We start from the raw sequence: 12,435 nt of genomic DNA, 5'->3' as shown, positions 1-12,435 counted from the left end.
GCAGGATAAAAATAAACGGCATTTAGTCATCATGTATTAATCTAATAAGCAACCTACTTTATTCCACTAGCTTTCATCCGTCTGGTTCACTGATGATGGAATTTTTTACTTCAATATGAAGGTTTGCATATTAACTCCACTTCAGGTACTGTAGGTTTTCTTCTAAGCTTCCCACTTACTGTTTTCAAATTCATTGTTTTTACTCCATGTGTTTTTCCTTTTACTTGATACTTACAGGAAAATACACCCCGACAATTGGTTTGTATTAAAAAAAGGAAGATCAAAAACATGCTTAACACTGAAAGTTTAATAGTAATCGGATGTAAAATTAAAAAAATACTTTATTCTAATCTTTAATGATAACTGAACGAATTGCCACAGTGTATCGAAATTCAGTTTAATTTGGACACTTAATCGATAAAAAGCGTTTTCTTTCTCTTCTCTGATTTCTGTACGAAGATAGTGACTATCAGCTTACCATAAATCATCGCGTTTGTGACTGACGCAGTACGTGACTTCTCACATGGCGTCCAAATCAAACCATTGTAAAATGGAGCGTTTTTGTCTGCGCAGTACTGATAGCCGATCGTTCATTATGACATGATGTCCAGTCGCATTTGGAGGGAAATTAAAGAGATAAATCATGTCAGTTTGGGCTATTCACCCATTCTGTCTTCACATGCAGAGTGCACTAGGGTTATCCTTGATTTGTCTTGCATACATTTACAATCCTGCTTCGATCTCAACTCTCATCTCACAGTTTTTAGCAATGACATCATATTACACTCCATGTACCCCCTCCTTCTCTCTCCTCGCTCTATTTCTCCCACCTCTTCTATTTCTCTGTAACATTATATCGATGACGTTTCTACCTTAAGTTCCATGACTTTTCAAAGTATTATAATTCATTCAGACCTCTATGCGTTGAGTCACGATCTTCAAGCATGACTACCTATATCAGGTTAAAGAACTTCTCGTTAACATTCACTTGCACTTTCCAGAACCGATAAATCTGAAGATGACAAATTAGTTCGATAAATATCAAGTTGTCTGAAAGTTATCACAATCTGACGCTGCAACTCTTAAACAAGTAAAACTAGACTGGGTGTTGTAAAACAGTCCCCCTTTAAATCTTAACTGATATCGCATCAAGCATGCGGTTAGGTTTACTAGGTTACATACGTTTCACAACTTTAGTTCTTTTGATGTAATTTGAGAGTAAGTGTCTGCGGAACACCACTTCGTAAATGTAAGAATTAATGCGATTCCCCAGCCCAAGTTTCTTATCTGCTTCAGATGTCCACAGACATGGCGCCAGGCCAGAGCTCGCTACGGCGCCAAGGCCACATCTAAACCTATTCCCAAGACATTCCTATACAAAGAAAAAAAAGTATTTAAAATCACATCGAGGACCAGGTTATGTGAACTCTATCCGATTGTATTCAAATGTTTAGTGATTCGATACCTTACCCTGATCACAAGACACAATATTTTTCACACTAGAAGAAACTTCCGTTGTTGTTTTTTGTGTATTTTTTCTTTTAAAAAAATTGCGTGTTGTTTCATGAAGCCTTTCACTTTGGATCGATCTTGCGCACTTGAGTGCGTGATTCGATACTAGAAACAATGTTAAAGACAGTTTTTTGAAGTGTAAGTATTTTTTTCATTTTATAAGCTCGAAAGTAAGATCTATTATTTTGACGTAGATTTAGACGTAGATTGATGTAAGTCTTTGAGGTAAGTCTCTTTTCTTTTGTAATAATTAACAGGGCTCGTAGGTAACATTATTTTCTTTCCAAAAAAAGAAGAATGGTATTTTTTGTTTCATTCATAATAAAGGACTAATCCTTTAAAAAATGGGATAGTAAATCAATATAGCTTCTTTCCAGCCTCCCCAACCCTTTCTCTCCTTCTTCCTCCCACCCCTCTCTCTATTACCTCTCTTTAATTTTCTAACATATCTAATATTCTTTTGTTGGGGTATACCATGACAGCATTCGGTTGCCCAGATATAAAGTATATTTCATTTTTGCTCAAAAATAATCTTAACCCGACATAACAGGTCTTTTCATAACGCTATTCCTAAGAACCCGACCTACATTAAGGTAATCATCGAGTCTTGCATACATGCAGACACACCATGCCCCAAGTGTCGCCCCTCCTAATCCACGTCCTTGATAATCAAGTATCACCCCGAAAATCACATGTCACGTGCTGTTAACCTGCTCCCCAATGACACCTGAAAGGGTCGGGCGTCCTCCCAGCATTCCACTGCTCTTACTCTATCTCTCTCTCTATATAAAAAAAACCCTACATCGCTCCATCGAGGGATGCCCACGGGGAAAGGAAATGAGAGAGTTTCATTGGATTCCTGGTGTTTTTTGTTGAATAATAATGACCTCCTAAAGCAAAGCACCACCTGACAAAACACGTGACATTTAGCCCCTTGATGCTATAAGCTCTCGTGCTCACAAGATCAGTGGGGTCCTTTGTAAAGATGTGATCAAACTCAACTCCAAAAGAATCAAATGCAACTTGTCTTTCAACCAATGAAGTATAAAGACTTGAGCTTGATTTTTCTTTTCTTTTATTTTCTTTTATTTTTTAGAGTTTGGTTTAAGCGCAGCTCCTTCAACAACGGGCCCTGAAATGGGGACAGTTCCCATGTATTGCATTTAAGTTACACACAGTAGAAACACTAATTACTTTTACGTATATGCAACGTCTGTATCTTTCCAATGATCATATTATTTCATGACATGTGTATTGGCAATCTCTTCTCCCTTTTTGTGTTACTTCTGCTGCAAGTGAGAATTTGCAAAGCACTTTTTAATAAGTTTCTACGAACTATAAGTATATACTTCTGTAAATACAGATATTTACAAGTTATATTTCTGTTCGGATTTTTAAAAGCAAGTTGTTTTATAAGAAAGAACACAGTGTCACACAGTGTAATTACATTGTGGACTATGTGGTAATATTATTCACACTGTGAAAATAATGCTCACATCAAAGTGTGAAGACATTTTCACACTGTGCAAACCTCGACAGTGTGACTGCTCGCAGCTTGTTCACATAGTGTCCATGGAAGACTATGTGAATGTGTGATTTACACTGTTGAAATGCTCAAATTTAACAGTGTGAAGGTGATTTCACATTTTGTTCCACACTGTGAACCCACTATGGGACAGCGTTCTTTTCATTAGGGATACTACATACATTGCTGGATTTTATAGCAAATATTCTGTAAACCCATAAAACTGTTTATTCCTTTGTAATTTTGATTTTTTTTCATTGTTTATGTTTGTTAAAAGCATGTCAAACAATTACTGCACCTTTGGTTTCATTGGCTTGTGTCTGCACAATACCCAAATGTCATATAAAACACTGCATTAGAAACAATTTACCATTTTCTGAACATTATTTAAAAATCTTACCCTTTCTAGTATTTACGCAGAATATTATCATCATTAATTTAAACTTCTTGAAATTTATCTACTGTAAAATTCTTAAATCATCTGACACAAACAATTAAAAAAACTAAAAAAATGGATTATATTGATAGATTCCTTTCGTTCGTGATATTATTGAGGAAAAAATATAGAACAGTTACTGATTAGTTTGTCTAACGAAATAGTCTCACTAAACGCAACAAAACTTGTACCTCTTTGATATTGGTATGCTATCTGATAAACCCACGAAGACTGAGAACGCGAATGATCTCATTGATTTATGGTAATTTTCGTAAAATTTTGGGTGAATATTGATTTCTGTAAATCCCGGAACATCTGCTCGACTCCCTAAGCTATCTTTTGCCTATCGATTGAACGTTTTATGCGGTAAAATATAGTTATAATGGATACCGAGTACATACCTAGTATGTATACAGTATCTTTCATCCGTAGCTTAAAATCAAATTTTCCCCAGAGCTATCTTCCCTTACGTAATTTTCGCAAGGGAGGATTTCTCTGGGGAACTTTGATTTAAGCCCAGCCTATCATTGTTCTCTTTCATATTTCTTTCACAATATATCTAAATAACAAGAGTTACCAAAGCTGCTGTACGTTTATTTATCACACTTATAGCGTTTTCAGTAAATCAAGTTTTTTTTTAATTCACTACCTTTCCTTATCTATTACAGTTATTTTGATATATAATAGAAAATGCTATCACCTTGCATTAATCGAACAATGTTTTCAATAATCTGACACTTGATATCGATTCTTTTATGATTTGTTTTCATGGATTTAGCTCATTTTTTTAATTAACAATTTTTCCCACAAATTTTAAGCATTATACTTTATGAGCTTTAAAGAAGTTGTTTAAACGTTCCTTTTTGTGTGTTAAATTTTAATTATAATCAAAACTAAGCACGAAAAATTGTTGACAACTTCTTCAAAGTTCATAAAGTTCATGAGCGTTGTATGTGAAAAATAATATACAAAGTTGTATATTAAATTAAGTAAAGCATGAAGTCCGACGTACGAGAAATCAATTCAACTAAAAATTAAGGGAAAGTACGTGAGGACAGATAGATCAGGCGATTATGGTGTTTAGGGAAAAGGGAAAATATCTTGACAAATTGTCTGCGATAAGTGGCTCCAGTAAACGTCTATTTCCAGGCTCGCTGTGGTGAAGTGTGCGGCCTATTTTTAGTGACGGTCCTTACGAGGTTTTGGAGTGGAGGCCCCGGCGTGAAGCCACTTGGGTTTGGCTCGAGAATACTCACGGTAAATAAAAGTCTCTTCCATCATTGTTAGTATCTAACTACTACCGCGTTCTCACTTAGCCCCAGGCCCCAGCTCGCGGATCAGACTCTCCTCGCGAGTCAGCCTCTGCTCGTGGAGTCTTCTCCCTCGCGTTCACATGTAGACTCGCTTTGCGGGTCTGCTCCGCCAATTACCCACAATCCTCCGCGATAAATTTGTAAACTAACTCTGGCACGTACTTGCCATGAAAATTAACCTCGTCTGAAAACTGCATAAAATTGAGTGTACTCCGATCTGGACGTAGAAAAATCAAACTCGAATAAAGCGCGCGAGATACACCAGAAGTTCAAAATCAATTGCAGGGGTAGATTCGACTTCTGTCCACACTGCAAAAAATTGCCGTGTCTCCTCCAGCTCGTGGGTCTGATCCTACCTTTTTGCTGAGGCAGAAACGGTGAGTCAGATCCCCCTTAGCTGGGCTGAAAGATTTCCGTTCACATTGGGGAAAAAGCGAGTTAGACTCGCGAGCTGGGGCTGGGTGAGAACGCGATAGGGGACGGATGAGAGAAAGCAGGGAGACAGACGTCAGAATGGAATAAGCGATATCGTTTTTTGGTGTGTTGTGTGTGTGTTTAGAAAAAGAGAGAGTGAGAGGAAGTATGAAAAGAGATGTATTTTGAAATAAATACATACAAAAATGAAAGAGACCAAATACTAAAAACCAGCAAAACACCAATAGACATCTTGTGAATAGCACAAGGCTCGTCTTATTAAGTTTCCTACCCCCCCCCCCTTTCCCTCCTCTGCTTAAATCTTGAAAGTTAGTCGAGAGATTGCAGTGCTCAAGTGTATTTTAACAAAATCGGTTAATCTTTGCATGCAATTCCCTTAAAACCACTCTGATATGTATCTCCTTCAAATCGAAATTGTCAAGTGAGAAGGACAAATGTATTAGCAATTTAGATAGCATGAGTGGGGGGTGAATTCCATGGTAGATTTGATATCCCTGCAAGGACCAGCAAAAAACAATTCTAACCCTGTTATTTTGTGGGTTAATCAGATGCATAGCTCCCCGTGATTAGAATTTTATATCTTTCAAATAATTATTACCATCAGGTGTGTTGATCTTTGCTTGTACATTATACAGCGTGTCCCACAAAAAATGTTAATGGTATTTTAAATGAGTATAATGCGAAAATTACAAAATCATATGTTACATAATTCTATAATTTTAAACTAGCATTTTATTTTGTTTTATACAACTTTCTTAAATGTTATACCATATGGCCCATCGAACACAGAGATATCAGCCTTCTTTTAGCACTCATTAGAAATCCGCTCAATCTAAGTTTCGTATTACGTTGAATAAATTAGGAAGTCCAATCACGTCTTAATTCTCTCTTCTTTATTTGTTTCTTTGTAGACTTTTGGCCCACAACGTGCTTGCCGATGCTTAAATATTCTTTAAAAAATCAAGGTTTAAGGAAACTAAATTGTCAGGATATATATAATCAAACATGGGAACTGATTAATTTAATGATAGAGGATAGGTAAATGGAAATGAATCAAAACATTCTTATGATCTCCTCTTGATCTTATCTATTCATCAGTGGATATGAATGAATATGCCATCCCCAAGTCCTGAACAAAACAAAAAAGAAATCCTCGCAGAATTACTCCTGTGACTGAACACGAATTGATATAACTTGCACCACTTGAATACAAAACAAACTCCCGTTAGCTGTACGTGACTACACATATTATTCAACACAAAACTTGGATGGAGATAGGTTTCCTGACGTGTACTTATGTAAAAAAATGCTCATATCGTTTGTGATTATTTGATTAAATCACATCAAGATTACCAATAAAATGTTGAAAATTTATATTTATACCATTCTAGAGTGCCATTAACAGTTTTGTGGGACACGCTTTATAACCACTTAGATACAAGTGTGTATGACAAAGCTCCATATAAAACAGATCTCAAATAGAGTTTTTTCATCGAAATCTGATTGCAAAGTTGAATGTGATATGAACCTGTCTTATAATGAAGTGCAAAATTATCAAATTATACTCACATTTAGACTGATCTTAATTCCAGTCTCTTATAGTTACATAATCTAAAATCAATTACAGTCTGAGGTTGTCAATTTTGTCAATGTGGAATCCAAAGATCCGGACTATCTTGTTATATTCTCCGAGAGCTGAATATAATATTATAATGAATACTTTTGTGCAGTATCTCTAACAATTAGTATCTCTGTTGAATAATCAGCAGCTTCTGATTTTAGATTCAAATTTTAGATTTTTGTTTATGGTAATTTTATTCCATAGACCTAATGGTCAAGAGTTTTGGATCCCTGATATTCTTGGAAAGTATTCTAAAGTATACATCCCTCTAAATATTATTGGCTAATGCCTGGTCGCTCATTTTGTCCCTTGAATATGATTGGTTAAGATATTTTGCTACCACTTCCATTTGAAGGAGTGGGAAACCAAATTCTATTCTTTCTGAGAAATATCTGACGTCTTGGCAGGGTCAATTCTACTCCATTCACCCTGGTTCTTCTCCTTTATGAGCATAGGGATTCCTTTTCAGGGATATTCCCCAAGAAATCTAACTGACCGGTAGTAATCATGACGTTTGACCATCATCATAAATACGTTGACCGGAAGTTCTTTTCTTCCTTCTTTTGATTTTCATTCAAACCTTAGGAATGTTTTATTTCTACATTATATTTTATAGAACTTACATTGATGATACATATCGTAATTTCCAATACTATAGAAATATCAGAATAACCAATACATAATGGAAATTAAAAGGAAAACAGTAATTCCGCTTAAACTGCAATGACATACATTAACAAAAAACAACATTTCATGTAGCATACAATCTGAGCATTTCATTACATAACAATTATACATTAATTAATAAACAGTTATAATTGTGGAATTTTCAATCTATTAATGATCTCTTGACAGGAATCAAGCATTTTCACAAGATTATAGAAGGAATAAGCGAAGTGAGTAATTGCAGTCAATTTGAGTCTGGTATTAAGAAAAGATAATCTGCGCAGCGTATAGAAAAAATATAACTATTTCAATTTTAATCTCAAAGGATACACCGTACCAATCTTCCATCTGTACCTCTCTATCCCTAATGACAGAATAAGATTACGCTGTGGTCAGTCGTACCGTTGCAAAGCTTTATTTGAAACCAATCTCGCTGGCGTCAAGCTGTTAATTGGAATGAGGCGGACGAAAGTCATGTTTTTGCTATAAGGCATTTGTTGGATATACTTGATAATCCTATATTCTCTTCCAGTCGAGCGAGAGAATATTTGCTTTCCAACTAAGAAGTATCCATTCTCGAGAGCTATAAATTCTGGATTTTGTCAAGTCAAAAAATAAAATAAAACGCCGCCATACTCTTAGTTTACATGGCACTAATGGAAGATGTGGCAGCCCCCCCCCCACACACACACTCAATTCTGCGTGTGGTACAGAAACTATCCATAACGTATTTTTTTCATAATCAAGTTATACCACGATGTTTCTTGTTTAACAAATGTAAATTAAGAGAAGTCCATTCGCAAACACAAATGATTCGTTTTGAAAGGCTTTAATTCGAAAAGGAAGAGTTCAGAGCATTACTTAAGTGTCATTAAGATTGACATGTTTTAGTGCCGAACTTATTCACTTTTCAATGCCATTTTTTTTGCCATTTGTTTGATTTAAAGCAAAAACATGATTACAACGGAACTACCCTATATTTCATGTTTTATTTTTTTTGCAGTTACAGTTAATGTTATCTACCAGCTCATTAATATATATCTTCTTCGGCAATATGGAATTTTCATTAGACAAACGTAGTGCATTTTTGTATTCTTTAGTAACTCTGAATATGTATACAGAATAAAAGTCAATGTAACTTACTACGAAATAATATCACAATCAGGTGTCGAAGACTTATCAAGATGTGAAGCAACTTTTTGTGCGCTTTCTTTAAGGCAAAAGAACTAATCTGGTCCCTAATCACACTCCTCTTGTATTGATACTAGGGACCAACCCCTCTGGAGTGAATTGTACATCGTTTTAGAGTGCATTATGACTTCTTTCGGAGTGAACTGCAAGAAGAGGAACATGCAGTTAAAAGGGACTCACAATGCACTCTAAAAGATGTACAGTTTAAAGTTTAAAGTTAAAATGGAGCATTTTATTTCACATGTTCTGAAAACTATGACATCACCCCGGTAACGCTATGTTCTCATGATGGCTCTTGATTCAGAGGGTCTTTTGTCAAGCACACAAGTGGAAACAGAATGTGATAAGGTTTATTTTGACTAATAAATATTTATAGGTAGTTTGGGAATCCCATGGTGACTCGTGTGTACAACAGAGTGGAGTGTGCACCCCTACGGATTTTCCCTCTATGCTTAAGAGGGGTATTCAAGAAGGATGATATAAGCTAATATCAACTTTCATTTTGTATCATTTTTGTATTTCAGGTGACGTCTTCATCATTGTATACAGCATTGACGACAGAAACAGCTTTCAAGAAGCCATTCGCCTTCGGGAACAGATACAATCAACCAAGAACACTGCCAACGGCACAAAATGCACCCCAATGGTTATTGCAGGGAACAAATGCGACAAGGACAACAACCGGCAGGTTCCTCTGGATGAAGCCAAAGCAGCCTTTGACCAGACCAGAAGGTGTGTCTTTCTGGAAACCTCCGCAAAGAAGTTCTATAATGTTGACGTCCTCTTCAGGTGTCTTTTTGAAAATGCTCGCTTGCCAAGCGAGATGAGCCCATCGCTGCATCGGAAAGTGAGTGCAAGTCACGGACCGACGTCTCTTAGGCCGAGTCATAATGGAAAGTTAGCCCTGAGGAGACGGTTGAGCGAGGCCTGTGGGATGGTCACTCCCAATGCGAGAAGACCCAGTGTCCGCAGTGATCTTCTGCAGCTCCGGCTAAAGACCATAAGGGGAAGTAGTATGGACGAAGTCGACGACGATGAAAGCGAGAGGGGTAGTATCCATAGAAAGCTAAGAAAAGCTATGTGCTGTATTCAGTAGTGATGTCAGTATTGAAGGGCAAAGTCAAACTGATAAAGGACAGGGAATCCGAGTTGGACGGACGCCTTAGCATTCCTTCGGCAATGCCACAGCTAAGTAATCAAGAATCACATTTTGAAGAAAACAAACAAATCTTTTCGTCATGTTCGTGTAAAGTCTGCAACAGGTGATTGAGCCAAGACTAGGTTGGATTGGACCAAACTACTACCATGAGTAGAAATTTAGATATTAGGCGTTTCAATTGAGATTGGAAATGGACCTGGATGGTATGATATGGTATATTCGCCAAAGAATGAGGAAGCCAAACGAACGTTTGATCAGAGAATGTCTGATCAAACTGGATGAAATGTATAGCTTAGCCATTATGGTTATTCGACCGTGAAACCAAAATGCGAATTTGTCTACGAGTTTTTTGGATATAGGGGAAGGCAAAGGACCCGCTATTCAATCAAGAACTTGATTTTAACTGTTTGAAAATTTTCACAAGTGGAAATCACACCAAGTTCTATTTTTGTCCATACTTTTAGTGGCGCCATTCTGTAAATTCAACACTGTGTAAGAGACGGTCTTGATACTTGTCTGGTTTAAATCTGTCCGCCTAACGTCAGTGGAGTGTTGCTATTCCGTTCACCTTGTGTTTGTAAAAATACACCATTAACAAGTTTCAGGTGACAATAAAAATTCATCGTGTACCAGAATCCGTTTTCATATACTCAACACGATTAATTGAATATTGTTTTCTTTCAGTTCTGACTACTTTTAAATCAAACATGCCACTGTTGTTTTCGCAAGAAGCCACACAAATAAGAGTAATTCGCTTTTAAAAACCTTCAACATCCACGTGATTTATGTATTAACGAGAGTATCACGCAACGACAAGAGTGACCAGGGACATTTTTGAGAAAAGAATATACCGACAATAAATATTGTTCTGAGAACAAAGATCTATTTTGATAGCCTGGAGAAGATCATCGCTCGACACTGTCTCATTACCGGTAGCCAAGGACAACATGAAAAAACAGTTTGCCTCTTTTTCCGCATTTACAAAGATTCGGAGGGCGATCGTCGAGATCTCAATTGTCTAACACTTTAAAATACTTAACTCATCTTTGTATAAACTTAGTCTCTTAGACTTCTTCGCGTAAAACAGAATATGATGTTGTAAATTTGAAAGTGCACTTCGAGAAATATGATGTAAATAATCCCGGATAACGTCAACGTGAAAATTGATCTAGACTCATAACGCTAACGAATTGAAGCTATCAGTGTGCATGAGATTTGCCAAATAGTATTGGTGGGGGAAAGATAAACTATGTACGTACATCTTGATTTAGTTAACGTGTACGAACTTCAAAGTCATGCCTTGTGGGGCTACTTGGTAAGTGTCGCTTTGGTCGCGTTAAGCCACAATTGGTATGGGACTACATTAACTACACGGCAGGCTTCAACAGGCATTAATTGCTACATACGGCCACTGACGCCTCCGACGCCGGGTCTGAAGTCGCCTTCACGAATACAATTTGGATGATGGTACATGTATACGCCGAAAGTGGACTGACGCCGCCTCGACATCACTATCCCCCTGTTTACACAAAGCCGCCGTCACGTCGCCTATTCGCGTGACGCGGGTCTCCTGACGATTCATGTTAACAGTTTACATTGTTCGTCAGCTATAACTAATGTTCGCTATTTCTAGTTCAGTGGTCAATCCAACCTGAGTCCACTTGGAGGACATACCAATTTGCTGGAATGAAGCCGGCATCGTCGCCGGCCGGCTTCAGTCCGGCAATTTGACGCCGCCTTCAAACCACATCCAAAGTTGGACTCAGTCCTAGACAGCGTCAATCCGGCCTTCGAAAGACACAAGTCAAGCCACCTCCTACGCTGACTTCAGTCCACTTTCAGAGTATAATTGTGTAACACCACCATAATATGGACTTCCATGGCTGTAAGTCATAGGTTTAAGTCTTCAACATTTAGTGACAAACGACTCCTGATCCTTTACGACGTTTGCTAAAGATTGATGAAAAAAGAATTAAATCGCCGTTGGTTGGTTTCAAATAGAGTAAAGATCACAGTGCGAAACGTTGAAAATTTCATTAAAATCTGATAGCAAATAACGAAGTTATTGCATTTTAAAGTTCAATTCAATTTTCAAATTCAATTTATTTACCATGCATCTTTAAAAATTAGCATGCATAACAATATTACATGTAGTAATTTAAAAATGGAGGGATACCCTTAATAAGCAAAGTGCTTGTAATTAAGCAATATTTTGTGTAAACAATTAAATGCACGCCGTCATGAATATTCATTAGATGGGCTGATGATGTCACATACCCACTTTCCTTTTTCTTACGTTATTACATGAAATCATACTTGCTTCATTTTTTTCAAAATATGTGAATGATATGTCTCCCTTATAATGAAATAAGTTGCAGCAATAAATATATATTGCACTTAATCACTTGTTATTCCAATATTTTTGGTTTTGAATGAAAAAATTTGAATACACTAATTTTATATTACAAAATAACATTATGGGTATGTCATCATCAGTTTGCTCATTGAATATTCATGAAGACATGCCTAGAACTTGTTTACTGAAATAATGCAAATCTTTAAAATGACATACCTTTG

General features: G+C 36.8%; 1 protein-coding gene across 1 annotated transcript in view; it reads left to right on the top strand.

Moving 5' to 3' along the window:
• LOC121422603 (dexamethasone-induced Ras-related protein 1-like) overlaps nucleotides 1-12,128 on the top strand; it is a 45,610-nt gene extending 33,482 nt beyond the window's left edge. The window contains exons 2-3 of the mRNA XM_041617755.1: nucleotides 7,698-7,738; nucleotides 9,184-12,128. Coding sequence (XP_041473689.1) covers nucleotides 7,698-7,738; nucleotides 9,184-9,795 — 653 coding nt within the window. The 3' untranslated portion in view covers nucleotides 9,796-12,128. The remainder of the gene's footprint in view (nucleotides 1-7,697; nucleotides 7,739-9,183) is intronic.
• Nucleotides 12,129-12,435: the final 307 nt, after the last annotated feature.

The sequence above is a fragment of the Lytechinus variegatus genome, chromosome 10 (assembly GCF_018143015.1).
Source record: "Lytechinus variegatus isolate NC3 chromosome 10, Lvar_3.0, whole genome shotgun sequence".
Taxonomy (NCBI): Eukaryota; Metazoa; Echinodermata; class Echinoidea; order Temnopleuroida; family Toxopneustidae; genus Lytechinus; species Lytechinus variegatus.
Note: the sequence above shows the minus strand (reverse complement) of the source record. Positions and strands in the feature narration are given on the sequence as shown.